At 50.6% G+C, this 18,021-nt stretch overlaps 1 protein-coding gene across 3 annotated transcripts in view; it reads left to right on the forward strand.

Annotated features, from left to right (window-relative positions):
- The window catches only part of Glb1 (galactosidase beta 1), a 69,299-nt gene that overhangs the window by 14,822 nt on the left and 36,456 nt on the right, over positions 1-18,021 (forward strand). For 2 of the 3 annotated variants that reach the window (XM_040739612.1, XM_040739614.1), the window contains exons 2-10: positions 1,037-1,206; positions 3,658-3,808; positions 4,817-4,877; positions 6,712-6,806; positions 11,520-11,700; positions 13,128-13,186; positions 16,125-16,246; positions 16,328-16,368; positions 17,217-17,264. In XM_040739612.1, coding sequence (XP_040595546.1) covers positions 1,037-1,206; positions 3,658-3,808; positions 4,817-4,877; positions 6,712-6,806; positions 11,520-11,700; positions 13,128-13,186; positions 16,125-16,246; positions 16,328-16,368; positions 17,217-17,264 — 928 coding nt within the window. The remainder of the gene's footprint in view (positions 1-1,036; positions 1,207-3,657; positions 3,809-4,816; positions 4,878-6,711; positions 6,807-11,519; positions 11,701-13,127; positions 13,187-16,124; positions 16,247-16,327; positions 16,369-17,216; positions 17,265-18,021) is intronic. The other variant, XM_040739613.1, reaches the window with a different exon arrangement.

Consider the following 18,021-nt stretch of genomic DNA (forward strand, 5'->3'; position numbering starts at 1 on the left):
CACAGTTGCTTCCAGATGTTTCCAGATGGCTCCCGAAGCTATCGGAGGCTATGATGTCAGTGAGCCCTGGCATTTTGTCCTTTGGAAGCGTAAGGGTTCATGTGGCAGCTTCTCAGTGTTGGGGGCCGTAGCAGGCTGCTGGTAATCCTGGCTGTGGGGTTCCTGTCGCCCGTTGCTACCTGTTTTGTCCACCAGGGTGCAGTGTTCCACTTTGCCTAAGAGCTCCTGAAGGTAGCTCCAAACCGGGTTCCTCGAAACGTTGACTGCTTATTTGACATTTCAGCCAGTGGAGGTGCGTGTGTAACCCCACACTGTGCAGCAGGCATTCCAGAGGTGGGGCTGTGCAGAGTGCCAGGCACTGTTCTCTGCTCCTGTGGAAAGGCGCTGGTTGACCCTGACCCCGCCCCCCCCATTTGGGTTCAGCTCACCCACTGGATTGTGCCCAGCTGCTTTAAAAATCTCGCTTTAAAGTTTCTCGCCGCTGCTACCCTGGTCGGGTGCGACTGATGTGTAGAGTTGGAGAGGCCACTTGCCCAGGCCACTCCGGGACTCAGAGCAGCAGCTAGGAGCTTCGTGGATCTGCTGCTCTGTCTGTTTGGCCTCAGATTCTCTAGGTTGCCAGGGATGACTTTAAACTTCTGGTCCTCCTGCCTCTACTTCTCCGCCGCTGCATCCCCGACCCATTGGTTTCTGGCCTGCGTTTTAGACTTTTCTGAATGGGTCTTGGTGATCCCAGCGGACATAGCTGCTGAGCTGCTGTGTGCACACCCCCCACAGAGGATGTAGTCTCTGCTCCTGAGCGTCTGCGGGCTCCAGATTTGGGGAGCAGAGTCAAAGTAGAAGATGGCCTCCTCTGGGACCCCGTTAGTCAAGTCACCCTGTGTGCTGGGCTGAGCAGTAGCTTGTTTGATACCCCAGGGACTGATGAAGTCTCCTGATGAATTATGTGACTTAGACAGGAAGATCCCTGGCCCACCCACAGCTCTGCTTCTGAGAGGGTCCAGGTCCTCATGGGGTCCCTTCCGTTCCCCTGCAGAATGTCTCCCGGAGGACATTTGAGCTCGACTACGGCCGGGACCGCTTCCTCAAGGATGGGCTGCCATTCCGCTACATCTCAGGAAGCATTCACTACTTCCGGATACCCCGCTTCTACTGGGAGGACCGGCTGCTGAAGATGAAGATGGCTGGGCTGAATGCCATCCAGATGTAAGGAGGGGCACCCAGCTGAGGGTACACCCTCCCACCCCACCCCATCCACCCCCCACCCCGCCACACCTCCCCACCTGGAGTTATTTCTCCCGTATCAGCGATGCCGTTGCTCAGAAGTAGGAGAGAGTCCTGTGTGGATTTCTGAGGGGCTTGTCACACGCTTGATTGGGTTTTCTTCAGATGCGAGCTGCTTCTCACTTGAACTTTGTCATCAGAAATCATAAAATAGAAATCACCTTGAAAAGGCAAAGGTAGGAGCTGGTAAACAGCTCAGGAGGTTATGGCCTGCTGCCAAACTTGGCAGGTTGAGTTCGTTCCTGGGGACCTACGTGGTGGAAGAGTCCTGCAGGGCGCTGTCTGATCTGCATGTACACACACACACACACACACACACACACAGACAGAGAGAAGGGGATGAAGGCAGGATATAGTGAACTCTTGGAAAGTACAGGGCACTTTTGAAAGACTATTGTCTGTCTGTATGTTCCTGTTTATAGCTCAGAAAACACTTCTGCCAAGGTCCTTGTCTGAGGTCCAGCGAGGAGCCAAACATGAAGGGGTTTGGATGTGGCCAGAGCTACTTTGGGTGTTGGGTGAATACGCCTTGTGCTTAGGTTTCTGGGACCCAGCTTGTCTAACTGAGTTAACTTTTTTTGAGCCCAGGCTGAAAGTTCACGCCCACAGGCATGTCCCCATCCCCTCTGATGCTATGACTAACAGGGAGGGAAACCGAGGCAGCTGACCACTCTGGGGTTTTTTGGTTTGGTTTGGAATTTTTTTTTTGGTGGTGGTGGGGTTTTTTGGGGGGGTTGTTGAGTGGGGGTTTTTGTTTTGTTTTGTTTTTTGAGACAGGGTTTCTCTGTGTAGCTTTGTAGACCAGGCTGGCCTCGAACTCACAGAGATCCACCTGCCTCTCTCTCCCAGATGCTGGGATTAAAGGCGTGCACCACCACCATCTGGCTCTTTCTTTTTGGTTTTTCGATTCAGAGTTTCTCTATAGGTTTGGAACTCACTCTGTAGACCAGGCTGGCCTTTAGAGCTGATGTAGATTACTGATATCATCTTAAAAGATAAAGGGTAAGAAAGCCTTAATTGGTTTAGTAGATACCTTCGGGGAGTCCCACTTATTATTCTGTTTCTATGGCCACTGGCAGAGTGAATTCAAGTTCACTTAACAGTAGTTGACAGAGTTCCAGTGGGCTGGGACTGATGGCTCCAGAGAATCCTAGAACCATGGGACTTCAGGACGCACGTGGGGCCACCAACAAGCTGATGGGAATGACGGCTCACATGCAGATGTGTATCTCCACTAGAGTTGGGGAGCAGGTTGAATTTGGGTCATTTTTTTTCCTGGCCTAGTACTCCTGATAAAAATCCTTTGTCTTCTTTTTTTTGTACCTTTGGAGCCTGTCTGGAACTCACTGTAGACCAGGCTAGACTCAAACTCACAGAGATCCACCTGTCTCTGCCTCCCGAGTGCTGGGATTAAAGGCATGTGTCACCACTGCCCAGCTTAACCTTTATTTTTTAAATAAATATATCTCATATTATTTTAGCATGATAATTAGGGTTCGTGTATTTTTTTCCTCATTAAAGTTTTCGATGAGCTGGAAGATATTTTTTCTTTCTGTCGTAGTTTCTATGCGGATTATTCCCCTAGAGCACTGGGTTGGGCTCCATTTGCCTGACTTTCTCCAGGGCTGTGTTTGATCCTCAGGGTGACAAACTAGCCAGGTATAAAGTGAAGCCAAAAGAGAGGTGTGCAGAGCTGGCCAAGAAAGCCACCATAAATAAAGCCATTTGGGCAAATAAAGCTGGTAAATACCATTCCTGTCCCTCAGGGCGGTTATCCCGTATGAAGACCATCATTTGTAACCCTCCCAGAGCACAGACAGGTTAACCTCGATGTTCACAATCTTCCCGTGACCACCAGTCAGTAAGCGAGAGAGAATAGGAGAGGTCGTGAGTGGCCCCGCTGGACCGTCTCCAGTGTGACACAGAGGCCTCTTGCCCTGAGTCACGTTCTGTGTGTCCCACCCAAGTAACCTGGCCTGACTCTGCTTAGTTTCTGAAATCAGAGGCAATATAACACTTATATTGTGTTATTGCCACAAACTGGGTATTAGTTCTCAGTAACACTCCCACTCCTTTTTTAAAAAGTTTTGTTATACCTTATTTGCTCTGTGTGTGTGTGTGTGTGTGTACATGTGTGCAAGTGTGTGCTACAGCATGTGTTTGGAGGACAGAGGACAAAGTGTGAAGCAGGCGCTCTCCTTACATCATGTGGGCTCCAGGACTGACCACCTGGGGTCAGGCTTGGCCGCAACACCGTTGCCCGTGTTCTGCCCTCCTGCCTGTGTTGTCAAATGGCCTAGAGCCTGGGCTCCCTTCTCTTTCCTCTGGCTCACCTGCCACCCCTGAGGACTTTGGCGGTGTGTGTCTTCGCAGGTACGTGCCCTGGAACTTCCATGAACCCCGGCCAGGACAATATGAGTTTTCTGGGGACCGTGACGTGGAATACTTCATTCGCCTGGCTCACAAGCTGGGGCTCCTGGTGATCCTGAGGCCCGGGCCCTACATCTGTGCAGAGTGGGACATGGTAAGCGTGTTAACACGGGGCTCTGCCTGCCTGCTGGGAGGGAGTGGCCGACGGGGTGGCGGTGGGGACCTGGGCAAAGCGGACTAAAGCAATCTGAGACCCAAAGTCTAGAGCGTGTGGTGCCGTGCCTCCACAGGTTCTGTTCCTTTAGCGAGGTGCCAGGCACAGAGGAGCGGGCTTGAGCCAGAGAGCGTGGGGCTTCCTCTTGGCCAGTCCCATAAGCCGACTTTCCTCAGCAGAGGCTTGGAGTGGGTGGGTCTGCTTTGTCCACCTCTCGAGGACTAGTTAAGAAATTAAGAGAGGCTGTGTGCATAAACAGAGCTTTGGGCGTAGCTCAGTGGTAGGTAGGGCACTTGCCTGGCATGTACGAAGCCGCGGCATCAGTCCCCAGTGCTGCAAAACCGAACGGCAAGAAAACTGAAGTAGAAGGAAAAAAAGAAAGGGGGTAGGGGGAGAAGAGGAGGCTGGAGAGATGTCTCAGCTGTTAAGAGCACTAGCTGCTCCTCCCTCCAGAGGACCCGGGTTCGATTTTCAGCACCCACACAGTGGTGCACAACCATCCGTGATTCCAGTTCCGGGGGAATCCAACGCCCTCTTCTGGCCTCTGGGGGCACTGCATGTCCGTGGTGCAGGCAAAACATCCATACACATAAAAAATGAATAAATAAATGTTTAAAGAGGAAGAGAAGGGTGGATTTTGCTGGATGTGGTGATCATGCCTGTAATCCAAGCACTTGGGAGCTGGAGGCGGGAAAATAAAAACTCTGAGGCCAGCCTGTGCCATATGGGGTTCCAGTTTTTGGCTTAGCTACATAGTAAGACTGTCTCAGAACTAAAGGGGGGGGTGTTGATTCTCAGAACACTATCAATAGAGTGATCTTAATTTTCCTATATTCCAGTTTCTCAGAAGCCCAGGTCATTTCCCCCTCTGTCTTTTCCCTCCCTGCTGACAGGAATCTCTCAGCCCTCGTCATGTCTAATGACTGCTGTTGCTCCTCTGTCTTGTAGGGAGGCTTGCCTGCCTGGCTGCTAGAGAAAGAATCTATTGTTCTTCGATCTTCTGACCCAGGTGAGTTCCCGATGCCTTTAAAGGACTATGGGAGATTGGACAGTTTATATCAAAAGAGCCAGGCCTTTAAAGATAGGGCTCCTTCTGTATAAACACCAGTTAGTGGGGAGCAAATCACCCTTCAACCGGACAGTGATCACGGAGGAGACTCTGCCTCTTTTGTAGGCTTGAGCGGGTCTCACTGGTAAATGGGGTCACTCTTTGAATTCAAAACCGGGTTAACCAGCTGGGCTCAATCGATACTTGTTCCCGCTTCCTACACACTTGGTATATTACACAGCCAGCTAGTCAAAATGGCACGGTCGGTTCTGGAGTGACATCACTAGACTTCCTGGTAGCCACGTGTGTCTTCCGTTTCATTGCATTCTTGGAGTGATTGGTAAACGACAGCTTTCTACCTTATCTTTGTGAACCACGGGAGATGGTTTCAGCTGTGCAACCCTAAACAGTCATTCAGTTGCATCTGTGTGTGTGTGAGAGACAGAGGCTATGTGTGTTATCCTCATACTACATGAGCTTCGGTTTTACACGCTTGCTATATTACTGTTGCTTTCACATGTGTTGCCTCGTGAGTCCCCAGGACAACTCCATGACGCATGTAATTTTGTCCGTCTCTTTTGAGGTTGTAAACACAAGGTTTGTTAGGTGTTGATTTTGCCTGGGTGTGGAGGCGCACATACCTCTATTCTTAAAGCTTGGGAAATGGAAGTAGGGGAATCAAGACTTCAAGGCCATCCGCAGCTACACATCGGGTTTGAGTCTAGCCTGGGCTATATGTCTCAAAAACAAGAAAAACCTTTATTTGTTTATTTTGTTTTGTTTTTTGAGACAGGGTTTCTCTGTGTAGCCCTGGATGTTCTGGAACTTGCTCTGTAGACCAGGCTGGCCTTGAACTCAGATCCTCCTGCCTCTTCCTCCCAAGTGCTGGGAGCATATATCACCGTGTTTTTTTTTTTGTTTTTTATGTATATGAATGCACGTCTGCTTATGCCATGTGCATGTTGATGCCCACAGAATTCAGAAGAGGGTGTTGGATGCCCTGGAACTGGAGTTAAAGACAGTTAGGCAACATGTGGGTACTGGGAATTCAGTCTTACACTCTCAATATAGTTGTGGATGATCCTGAAGTTCTGAACCTCCTGCCTCCACGATGTTGGGATTACAGGTGTGAGCATCCATGCACAGTGTACGCAGTGCTGGGGTCAAAGCCAGGGCCTGGCACATGCTCGGCAGGCACCAACTGAGCCGCATGCTCTCCCTGCTGGGATTCAGAGGACTTGGTGTTATTTAGCACCCCTCTGTGCCTGTCGCACATTGCCTGGTAGCCTGGGCTTCTGGCTCTGAGCCCCCATCAGGGTGAGTTTCCAGGGGAACTTGGATAACAGGACTGCCAGCGTGCAGAGCATGTCCAGCAGACTGTGGCTGCCTCGCGTTACAAGGCAGTGGTTGAAGGCTGCGGGTTGCATAGGCATCTCTTGGCTTTGAAAGTCAGCCAGTGTCGGGCAGTGGTGGCTCACGCCTTTAATCCCAGCACTTGGGAGGCAGAGGCAGGCGGATCTCTGTGAGTTCGAGGCCACCCTGGTCTCCAGAGCAAGTTCCAGGACAGCCTCCAAAGCAATACAGAGAGACCCTGTCTCGGGGAAAAAAAGAAAAAGATAGCCAAGATGGCTTAGCTGGTTTGGCTTGATCCCTGAAGCCCAATCTGAGACTTGCACGCGCGAGCACACACACACACACACACACACACACACACACACACACACACACACACAGAGACACGAATAAGCCAGTTGACAAAGGTGTGTGACAGTGGCCATACCATCTTGTCTTGTAGATTACCTTGCAGCTGTGGATAAATGGCTGACAGTCCTTCTGCCCAAGATGAAGCCTCTGCTCTACCAGAACGGAGGGCCGATTATAACTGTGCAGGTACCTGGGGCTGAGCCTGGACATGGGGGAGGGGAAAGGGGGGGGCAACTGTCCATCAACAGGATGGAAAGGATGATAGTGACATCCGGATGCAGGGCTAAAAGCGGCACTTTCACTGCAATTGAATTTGGGGCAAGTGTTAGTCTCTAGTCTGTCTGCTCTTCTCTCTCTGTCTCTCTCTCTCTCTCTCTGTGTCTATGTCTGTCTGTCTCTCTCTAGTCTGTCTCCTCTCTCTCTGTGTACCTCTCTCTCTCTGTACCTCTTTCTCTCTGTGTCTGTCTCTCTCTGTCTGTCTCTGTCTCTCTGTCTGTGTCTCTATGTCTGTCTGTTTCTTTCTCTAGTCTTTCTGCTCTTCTCTCTCTGTCCCTCTCTCTCTCTCTGTCTGTCTCTCTCTGTGTCTGTCTCTCTCTCTAAAATCTGGCAGATTGTAGAATTGCAGCTGCAGGCTCCGCCTGCTGACCCCACAGTGGGTCTTCCTCATGCAGTAGCCTTTGGCTGTGGCTCTGAAAGGCTTCAGGACGTTTCCAAAATGGCAAGAGCAGGTGACAAATAGGGACTCTGACGTTTTCTCTCCCACTTCCTGTGGCAGTCCCTCTCCACCTGCTCTAGGCCCTGCAAAGATGCGTGACTGTGGGAGCACCTGTGCACAGGGCCCTTGACCTTCAACAAGGGCGTGTGAGATTCCTCAGGTGAAGCATGAAGGCCCGCTCAGTGATTACTGGCCAAGCATGTTTTTATTGAAATGAACCAAGTGTGGAACTGTCTGGGTCCTGGGATGCCAAGGGGCTGAAGTGTGACCGTATTCCCATTTGCGGCTGCTGTACGGATGAGTCCTGATGAGGAGGGAGCGTGGCCTTCGGGAGGTGATGGAGGGCGGGCAGAGCCGATCAGGCGTCCATGGGGAGAGGCTGGGTGACTGCTCTTGAAAGGTGTAGCTCGTGAACCCCAAGTGCCCCTTGTCAGCACCAAGAGGTGACAGCTTCCTGTGTGAATTCAGTGAGTGTGAAACGTGGGCATGTCTTTGCTCCGTGCAGCTGGATCTCCTGTGTATGTGTGTGTCTGTGTCTGTGTGTGTCTGTCTGTCTGTCGGTGTGTGTGTCTGTCTGTGTGCACATGTGTACTGCCTTGTCTGTGGAGTCCAGAGGAGGCTATCAGGTGTCCCTCCCTATTACTCTTTATCCAGTTCCTCACTGGACCTGGAGCTGGGCTGCAGCCAGAAGCTTCCAGATACCCTACTGTCGGTGCCCATCCGCAGCACTGAGGTTACACGTGCACGTGGGTCCTGAGGATTTGAGCTTGGGTCCTCATGCCTAGGCAGTAAGTGCTGTTACCCACAGCCATCTCCCAGCCCCTGGCTCTTCTTCCTTTGCCCTGGTCATGGGTGAGAGCCACTTCTCAGCTGCTTTGAGTCACTTTCGATTTCTGCTCACAACTTTCCAGCATTTTTTGGTTAGAGAAACTTAATCAGAGCTATGGTGACGCACAGTTAAAACCCCAGCGCTTGGGAGGCATAAGACGGGAGGATCAGGAGTTTGAGGACAGCCTCAGCTACCTACTAAGTTCTTGGCCAACCTGGGCTACTTAAGACCCTGTCTCAAAGGCTTTTATCAGGCAGTCGTTATAAATGCATCTATTGTTTTAAGCAGCATGAACAGAAGGATTGCTGCCGGGTATGTGAGCCAGCCTGGTCTACATGGGGCATTCCAGAGCCTTGCTGCACAAAAAACAAAAAAAACAAAAAACAAAAAAAAAAAAAAAAGAGAGGGCGAGTGAAGTGAGGCGTCATAGCGGTGAAGGCGCCTGCCGGTGGCACCCAGCACAGGTCTGGCAGCCTGAGGTGGAAGAGAGCTGACAGACTGTTCCACAGGCATCCATCCCATGGGACTCCTGCTGCCCCAACATGGCGCATGCATGCACACACGCGCACACACACATACACACACACACAGGCACGCACGCACACAAGCGCCTGTGCGCACACACACACAAACAAAATATAAATTAACTTTTTAAACCAAGCAGTAACCAGCCCCTCTGTTTTAACTCTGCAGAAGGGAGCAAAGCCACCCACTTTGGGGACATTTCTTCTGTCCATCTTGGCCATTGCTCCTACCAGGCTACTCTGCTTTCTCCTGGTCCCCTTCCTCCTCCCCCCTCCTCTCCAATTACGTCCCCACCTCTTCATCCCCCCCCCCCCATTCACTAAGTTCGCAAACAGAGAGAACTGTGAGAATGCAAAAAAAACATGTGTCTGTCACTCAGACCCCAGGAGCCAGAAGCAATGCTCACTGTGTTTCTGGTGTTTTCTGGGAGACATTTTGTCTCCCCTTCTCTCTTCCTCTTTGCAGTTTACATGATGTGACCCATTTCCTGTGTGGTATTTTCTCTTCATTCACATGTCAGGGGCCTTTTCTCAAGCTGTAGTTCTTTGCATATTGGTGGGTGGTTCCCTGCTTGTCTTTCTGACTGTTTCGTTTAAGGTATAGTTACCCTGTGTAGCCCAGAGTAGCCTCAGACCCAGTGGTCCTCCCGCCTCGACCTCCTTGGCACTAGGACGATGAGTGGTCCACCATGCCAGGTGCCAGCAGCCTCTACCTCAGTGTAGCTGAGATGACAGGTACACGCCTGTGCCTGGAGTGTGCACGACAGGGAGTCCACACCAGGGCTCTTGTACCTACAAAATGCTCTACCAGCTGAGCTACATCCAAGTCCCACCCCACTTACTTTTGTTTTGTTTTGTTTTTCAAGGCAGGGTTTCTCTGTGTAGTCCTGGCTGTCCTGGAACTCGCTCTGTAGACCAGGCTGGCTTGGAACTCACAGACATCCCCCCTGCCTCTGCCTCCTGAGAGCTGGGGTTAAAGGTGTGCACCACCACCGTCAGGCTTCCCATTGCCTTCTTTTTTCTTTTTTCTTTTTTTAACAATGTTATTTTAAGATGGGCATTGGTGACGCACGCCTTTAATCCCAGCTCTCGGGAGGCAGAGGCAGGGGGATGTCTGTGAGTTCCAAGCCAGCCTGGTCTACAGAGTGGAGTGCCAGGTCAGGCTCCAAAGCTACACAGAGAAAAACCCTGTCTCAAAAAATAAAAGAAGCCGGGCGGAGGTGGTGCACGCCTTTAATCCCAGCACTCGGGAGGCAGAGGCTGGAGGATCTCTGAGAGTTCAAGGCCAGGCTGGACCGAAAGCCTCCAAAACAATACAGAGAAACCCTAACTCATAAAAACAAAACAAAACTTATTTTACATACCAATCCCAGTTCCCTCTCCCCCTCATCCTCCCACTCTCCCCCCAATCCTCCTGCTCCCCCCCCTTCTCCCCACCCATGTATTTTTTAAAGATACGATCTCACTGGGGTGGAGAGATGCCTCGGTGGTTAAGCACACTGGCTACTCCTCCAGAGGACCTGGGTTCAATTCCCAGCACCCACATGGAAGCTCACAACTGTCTGTAACTCTAGTTCCAGGGGATCCAACACCCTCACACAGACATACATGCAGACAAATAAATAAAGTTAAAAAAATAAAGTTTTAAAAAAACAGTTAGGCCGCGTGGTGGCTGTGATAGTTGCCTCTCTTCCGCCACATTGAGCGGTAGTGAAGGTAGCATTAGGAAGGTTGAGAACCACTGAGTTAGAGTAAAGCTCGTTAGTGTCTGGGGCCGCTGTCTCAGTCGGGGTTACTGTTGCTGTGATAAACACTATGACCAAAAGAGCCTAGGGAGGGAAGGGTTTGTTTGGCTTATGCTTCCACACCAGTGTTCATCATCAAAGGAAGTCAGGGCAGGAACTCAAGCAGGCAGGAACCTGGAGGCAGGAGCTGATGCAGAGGCCACGGAGGAGGCTGCTTACCGGCTTGCTCCCCATGGCTTGTTCAGTCTGCTTCCTTATAGAACCCAGGACCACCAGCCCAGGGGTGGCCCCACCCACAATGGACTGGGCCTTACCCCATCAGTCACTAATTAAGAAAACGCCTTCCAAGCTGGCCTGCCTCTCAATTGACTCGGATGACTCTAGCCTCCTGGTGGGGGCAGGTGCCGGAGGAGGAGCTGGTTCTGAGGGGTGTGCTGCTGGTGTAGGTGGATCTCTGGGCTTTCTTTTGTAAGTTTGTTTCCTCTCTGAGTGTATGCCACTGCACACGTGTGAGGGTCAGAGGACAAGGTCCAGGATTGGGGTCAATGCATAGTCCAGGCTAGCTGGTTGTCCAGGCTAGCTGGCTCAGCAGCCTCTGGATGAGTCTCCTGTCTCTGCCCACTCCCACCCCACCCGACACCCTGTCTCCATCCTGCCGTAGGACTGCTGAGATTATAGATGCGGGCCAGCCACCACTGGTATCGACCTTGGCTTGTGCAAACTAGCTCCTTTTATTTTTTTACCCACCAAGCCATCTTCCCACCTATTTTGATTGACAAGACTTGGGATAGACAAGCTTTCCTCTACTGTATGTGTCTTTTCCCACAATGCACCTGGTTCTAACCATATGTACATCCAATTAGGCATAGGTATAAGTTTGCAAATACGGGATTCTCCCTAAAAAGTTCACTCAGAGGACACAGCTTGCTTTTTTGCACATGCACTCCAATCCGGTTTAGGCTGGCTCTGTCCCTGCCTCTCTTCCTGGATATGGGGTATGTTTTGGATGTGTGAACTAGAGTTTCCAGGGATTGCTAGGACTGTGTGGGTGTCTGCTGCTTCTCATTCTGCTTTCTAAATACACAGGTTGAGAATGAGTACGGCTCCTACTTCGCCTGTGATTATGACTACCTGCGTTTCTTGGCACACCGTTTCCGCTACCATCTGGGCAATGATGTCCTTCTCTTCACCACCGATGGGGCGAGTGAAAGCTTCCTGCGGTGTGGCACCCTGCAGGGCCTCTATGCCACGGTGGATTTTGGAGCAGGTCAGTGTTGGTGGTAACTAGAAAATGCTGATGAAAACTGCTTTTTCTCACAATCGCTATCGGCACAGCCGTGGCTTTAGTAGCTCGAGAAGATAGAATGAGATGTCTCAGCATTTCCTTTATCAAGCGAGCTAGTCGGCTTTGCAGTACTGTGAGGAAATACCTGAGGCCCCCAGCTTATAAAGAGGGAAGGTCTGTTTCACTGCACAGTCTGGCCTGTAACAGGAGAGTCGCATGGGTGGCCTGGGGCCCTCCGTAGGCCAGTTTACAGATAGCCCATGGGTCTTTTGGACTTGAACCTCCTGTGAATTAGGAGAGTGTCTATGGTCTCTGTGTCCAGCAATTACGAAAAGGAAAAGGAAGGGGGACTGTCTCACTCGGTTCCAGCTGTTGTCATTGTGACAGGTCTGTAGTCACGGCTGGCCTCAAATCTCTTTGTAGGTGAGGGTTATGATGCGCTTGCCGCCCCTTCCGTAGCGCTGGGATCACACAGGCTTGCATCTCTCCCACGGTTTGTGGGTACACCCCAGCCCAGTCTGGATTATTACAGCAAATTAGTGAGCTGTGCACAGTGGTACACACACCTATTCTCCCTCTGAAGGCTGAGGCAGGGGGATCGTTGAGTTTGAGATCAGTCTGGGTTGCACGGTGAATCCCATGCCAGGCTGAACTTCACAGTGAGACCCAGTCTCAGGAAGAATTAAAAGAAATAAACAGAAAAAAACTATTGTTCACAGTTCTGGGTGCTTCGAGTCCAAGATCAGGGCTCCCACGGGTGCAGTGCTGAGCCAGGACCTCCTCCTGCTTCACATATCAGTTTCTTGTTGAGTCCTGATGTAGCAGAAAGGGGTGAGGGGCCTCCTCAGTTATATGATATTAAATGCCATTCATCCATAAGAGAACGGGGAGCCGGGCGTTGGTGGCACATGCCTTTAATCCCAGCACTCGGGAGGCAGAGGCAGGCGAATCTCTGAGTTCGAGACCAGCCTGATCTGTAAGAGCGAGTTCCAGGACAGCCTCCAAAGCCACACAGAAACCCCGTCTCACAAAAAAACAAAAACATAAGGGGAAGGGCAAGGACTGGCTAAGTCACTTCCTGGAAACTCTACATCCATAAGACAACATTTTTTCATGCATTTATTTATATTGGGGGAGGGTGCTCAAGAGCCATGGAGCATGTGTTGAGGTCAGGGGACAGCTGTGGGAGTCATTTCCCTCTTCGTACCGTGTGGGTCCTGGGGATTGAACTCGAGTCATCGGCCTTGGTGGCAAGCACCTTTCTCCTCCGACCCCTCTTGCTAGCCCTCCACTTCCTATATATCTTCTCTGGGATTAGAGTCCAACTTGTGGATTCCATACCAGTGACCACAGCTCAGCTTCTTTCCTGTGCCTGTGCCTGACTTTTCTTCTCCCATTGTAATTTCCAGTCACCAATATCACGAAGGCTTTCCTAGTCCAGAGGAAGTTCGAACCCAAAGGACCTTTGGTAAGAGCTGGGGGTGCCGTGTAGAGACTGTAGGCTTGACAGGCCACAGAGGAGAACATGTGCATCTTTGGTGTTATTTTATGGCTCTAGGAGGACCAGCTGATGGGACTGGGGGGTGGGGGCATATAGCCCTTCTGGACTCACGGGTGACATCTGGGGCAGTGAGTCTAGTACAGCCCAGGGCCCCGAACTCAGTGTGTAACGGAGGCTGACTGCACCTCCTGCGCCTCCTGCACCTCCTCTCAGACACTGGGAGCAATCGTGCGCTGCCATGCCCAGGGGTAAATCAAAGCCAGGGCTTCCTGCATGCAAAGGATGGTAGTCCCCTAACTGAGCTGCGTGCCCGGGAACATGCCAGTTGCTCTGATTTGAGGAGCCTAGGAGCGGCTGGGCCAGAGGCTGGTTCCCACGTGCATTTTTTTAAGGTTTACTTTTATTATTTTTATGTCTATGTACATGTGTGTGGTTCCTCTCAGAGGCCAAGGGGGCACGTGGGATCCCCTGGAGCTGCCTGACATGGGGTCCTGGGAGCTGAACTCCAGTTCTCTGGGGGACCCTGTGGGACCCACGGGTGCTCTTAACCTCCAAACAGTCTTCAGCGAGAGACTTGTTTCTTAACTCTGGGCTTCTCCACCTGGCTTGAGGGACCTGGGTGAAACGCAGAATTCATTCTGCTGGGCCCGGGTGGACCTGATGGTCTGAGAAAGCACCAAGGATGTGTGGTTTGGCTGAGCACTTCTGATGAGGCTGCTGCTGGGGGGGGGGCCACACACGGGACAACCGGACCTCCATCAGCTCCATCAGCCCTGTGCTCCTCACTCTTCCCTCCTGGCTGCTGCAGCCACAGTGCCTTTGTTTGTACACGGAGCACAAGGAGCTTTGTTTGCAAAACAGCTCTTTGGAGCTCAGTGGAGCCTGCTCAGACAGGCAGAGCTGTTTCCTGGAACCTCTCCAGGTTCCCTTTTTCATTTCTTAATTTTTGTTTTCTTTTTGGTTTTTTGAGACAGGGTTTCTCTGTGGCCTTGGAGGCTGTCCTGGAACTCGCTTCGTAGTCCAGGCTGGCCTCAAACTCACAGAGATCCGCCTGCCTCTGCCTCCCGAGTGCTGGGATTAAAGGCATGTGCCACCAACGCCCGGCTTCCCTTTTTCATTTCTGATGTTGAACTGATGGTAAGTTGCTTGTAGACAGATGGTCGTCATGTTAGCTGGTGCATCTCAAGATCAGTATTCAAACAAAAAGAGTGAATTGTGTGTAAAGGATGTATTTGGAGCTGCTACTTTTTGGTTTTTTGTTTTGTTTTTGGGTTGTTTTTTTTTTTTTTTTTTTTTTTTTTGGTTTTACAAGACAGGGTTTCTCTGTATTGTTTTGGAGGCTGTCGGTCCAGCCCAGCCTCGAACTCACAGAGATCTGCCTGCCTCTGCCTCCGGAATGCTGGGATTAAAGGCATGTGCCACCACTGCCCAGCTGCTTTTTGTTTTTAAATAAGGTGTTAAGGGGGAGCCCACCAGAGATGGCCACTGAGACACAGCTCATAGCCAGTTGAAAGTCTTTATTCTAGTCAACTGGGACTACACTCAAGTACTGGGTGTCTTAGTGTGGCCCTGACCATTTGAACCAAGGGATTTTTAAAGGCAAAAGCCATACCTCCCACCTCGCTCAGCAGCAGCAGGAAGGAGATTTGCTCCAACAAGCAGTTCATCAGAAGCTAAAATTAACTATTAGCTGCAAGGGGGGATTTAATCCCAGCAATCCTAGCACTCAGGAGGAAGAGGAAGGTGGATCTCTATTGAGTTCAAGGTCAACCTGGTCTACAGAGTAAGCGCCAGGAAAATGGAGGCTATCCAGAGAAACCCTGTCTCGAAAAACAACAACAACAAAAAAGAATCAGTTGTGTCCCCCCCCCCAAAAAATCCCATGGAGGATTGGATACTGGATGTGAGATTCTGAACCTCAGATACTGGAGTCAGTAGCTACTCAAGTCGTTTTTGTAAAATGGTGGAGTTCTTGTAGGCTTGTATTGTACATCCTGTCCTAGGCTTAAATCCTCTTTTGGTTGCTTAAACCTGATGTAGCATAGGTACTGTGTGGATATTTTACTTTGTTTTTGGGGCTAATCATGATGGGGAGGGGCAGAGACTGCACATGCTCAGTACTGATGCAAATATTTTATCAAAAAAAAAAAAAGAGACTAGCTGTCTCATTCTCCTGCTGCTATGCCTTCCCCGCCATGAAGGACTGGCTAGTCCTTCAGAGCGAAAGTAAACCTTTCAGTCCTAAAACAAAACAAAAAAACAAAAAACATTTTTTTAATATAAGGTCTAAGGCCAGGCAGTGGTGGCGCACACCTTTAATCCCAGCACTTGGGAGGCAGAGGCAGGCAGATTTCAGTGAATCGGAGGCCAACCTGGTCTACAAAGCTACACAGAGAAACCCTGTCTCAAAAAAACAAACAAACAAAAAAAACGAATGAATGAATGAATAAATAAATAAGGTCTCCTGTAGCCCAGGCTATCTCTAATTCACCATTTAGCTAAAAATGTCCTCCTGCCTCCACCACCTGAGCACTAGGGTTACAGGTGGGCACCACCGTGCCCAGTTTGTGCAATACTCGGGATGGAACCCAGGGCTTCATTCATGCTAGACAAGCATTCTACCAACTGAGCTCCATTCCCAAATATTTCTGATTGGCAGTGGGTGGATCAGCAGTGCAGAGTTTGCACTGAGTAAGATGAGGTGTCACAATTGGCTGGCACTTGGAGACCCAGTATAGGTACTGTTGCAGTATAGATACAACTAGAGGTCCTCATGGGACCCTCCCATCTCCAGGTTAAGCATACATGTCAATCTCCCTTGTCACCTGTTCCTTGGAGACGTGAACGGGGTGTGACAGGGACACATCAACACTCTCTTAAGTGACGCCCCCCTTTCCCCTTTCAGGTCAATTCCGAGTTCTATACTGGCTGGCTAGACCACTGGGGTGACCCCCACTACACCGTGAAGACTGAAATAGTGGCTGCCTCTCTCTATGACCTGCTTGCCCGTGGGGCCAATGTGAACTTGTGAGTATCCATCCAGCACTGGGAGAGGGGACCCTGAGCTGTGGCTCACAGTCAAGTACGTGTGTTCTCTTATTTCTCTAGGTACATGTTTATAGGTGGGACCAATTTTGCCTATTGGAATGGTAAGATCCGTTTAACATCCATTAGTAGAAGCTTGTTTGTGGTGTGTGATTTGGGAGGCGGTACCTGTGGCCAATCTTTATTTTCTGTTTCCATTTGTCTCCTAAATTTTCTAACACATAAGAATCATTTTAGTGTGGGGGAAAATTTTTTTAAGGGACATAATTTGATCATTTAAGGGTCTTGTTTTCAGCCAGTTCTCTCTGGCAGTCTCGTGCGCCTGTGTGTGTGTGTTTACATGCTCTGATCTGGTCTTGTGTGTGTGCGTTTATATGTTGTGCAGGTGCATGTGTACATGTGTATCTGTGGGTTTGTGTGTATGTGGGGGCCAGGGAACAACCTCAAGTTTTCAGTCCTCGGGGACCCGCTATCTTTTTTTTTCTTAGATGAGGTCTCTCTCTCTGACCTGGTCTTCCCAAGTAGACTAAACCAGACACTGAGCTTAGGGGTCCTCCCGCCTCCATGTCTCTGCCCCCATCTCTCTCTCTCTCTCTCTCTCTCTCTCTCTCTCTCTCTCTCTCTCTCTCTCTCTCTCTCTCTCTCTCTCTCTAGTACATGCATTTGTTTTTGTGTATGTGGCTGTCAAAGAACATCTCATGGAGTTGGTCCTCCTCCTCCACCCCGTGGGTCCAACTCGGACGCCTGGGCCTGGGGGAGCATCTTTGCCCCTGAGCATCTCTCCACTCCCATCTTAATTGTTCTAGAAACCACAAAACTGACAATTTTAAATACGTATTCCACCAGATGTTCTCAGAGTCGTACAGTCCTTCCCCTCTACTTCCAGAACATTCCCCCAACCACCTGAAAGAAACTCCACACTGTCACAGTCACTCCTCTTTCCTCCTCACAGCCCCCGAAGGCCTCGAAGTTCTTCCCTGGCCCTGGCGACTCTCCTGCGGTAGATAGTTCATATAAATGGGGGGGGGGGCGCGTGGCACTCCTGCTCACATTTCTGTCATGGAATCCCCATATGTGCCTTAAGCATGCACCGCTCCCCTGTGGTGTTAATAACTTGCTGTGCAAGACAGGGACCTTAGTTTGATTTCCCCAGAGCCCATGTTAAGAAAAGCCAGGCGAGGTGGTGGCTCAGGCCTTTAATCCCAGCACTCTGGAGGCAGAGGCAGGCGGATCTCCGTAAATTCAAGGCCAGCCTAATCTCCAGAGCGAGTTCCAGAACAGGGTCCAAAGAAACCCTGTCTTGGAAAAATAAAGGAAGGAAGAAAAGCCAGGTGTGGTGGTGCACGCCTCTAATCCCAGCACTCTGGAGGCAGAGCGCTTGGAGATCAGCCTAGTCTATGGAGCAAGTCTCAGGACAGTTAGGGCTACGCAGGGGAAACCCTGACTCCAAAACAAAATGAAGGGAAGAAAAGAAAAACCAGGCGTGGCGAGGTGAGCATCTGTAATCCTAGTGCAAGGAAGGGAGGCAGGCAGCTTCCTGGGGTGTGGCCAGCCATGTAGCGGAACTGCGAGCTCCAGGCCAATGAGATACCCTGTCTCTGGAGCCAAATAAAGCGCCAGGGAGATGGTGGCTAAAGGTTCCTGCTGCCAAGCCTAAAGACCCGAGTTTGGTCCTCTGGACCTACAAAGTGGAAGGAAGAAAAATGACTCCTGAAACTGACCTCCACATAAGTGCCATGGTATATATACAAACAAAA

Source organism: Mesocricetus auratus, unplaced genomic scaffold, assembly GCF_017639785.1.
Source record: "Mesocricetus auratus isolate SY011 unplaced genomic scaffold, BCM_Maur_2.0 Super-Scaffold_100691, whole genome shotgun sequence".
NCBI lineage: Eukaryota > Metazoa > Chordata > Mammalia > Rodentia > Cricetidae > Mesocricetus > Mesocricetus auratus.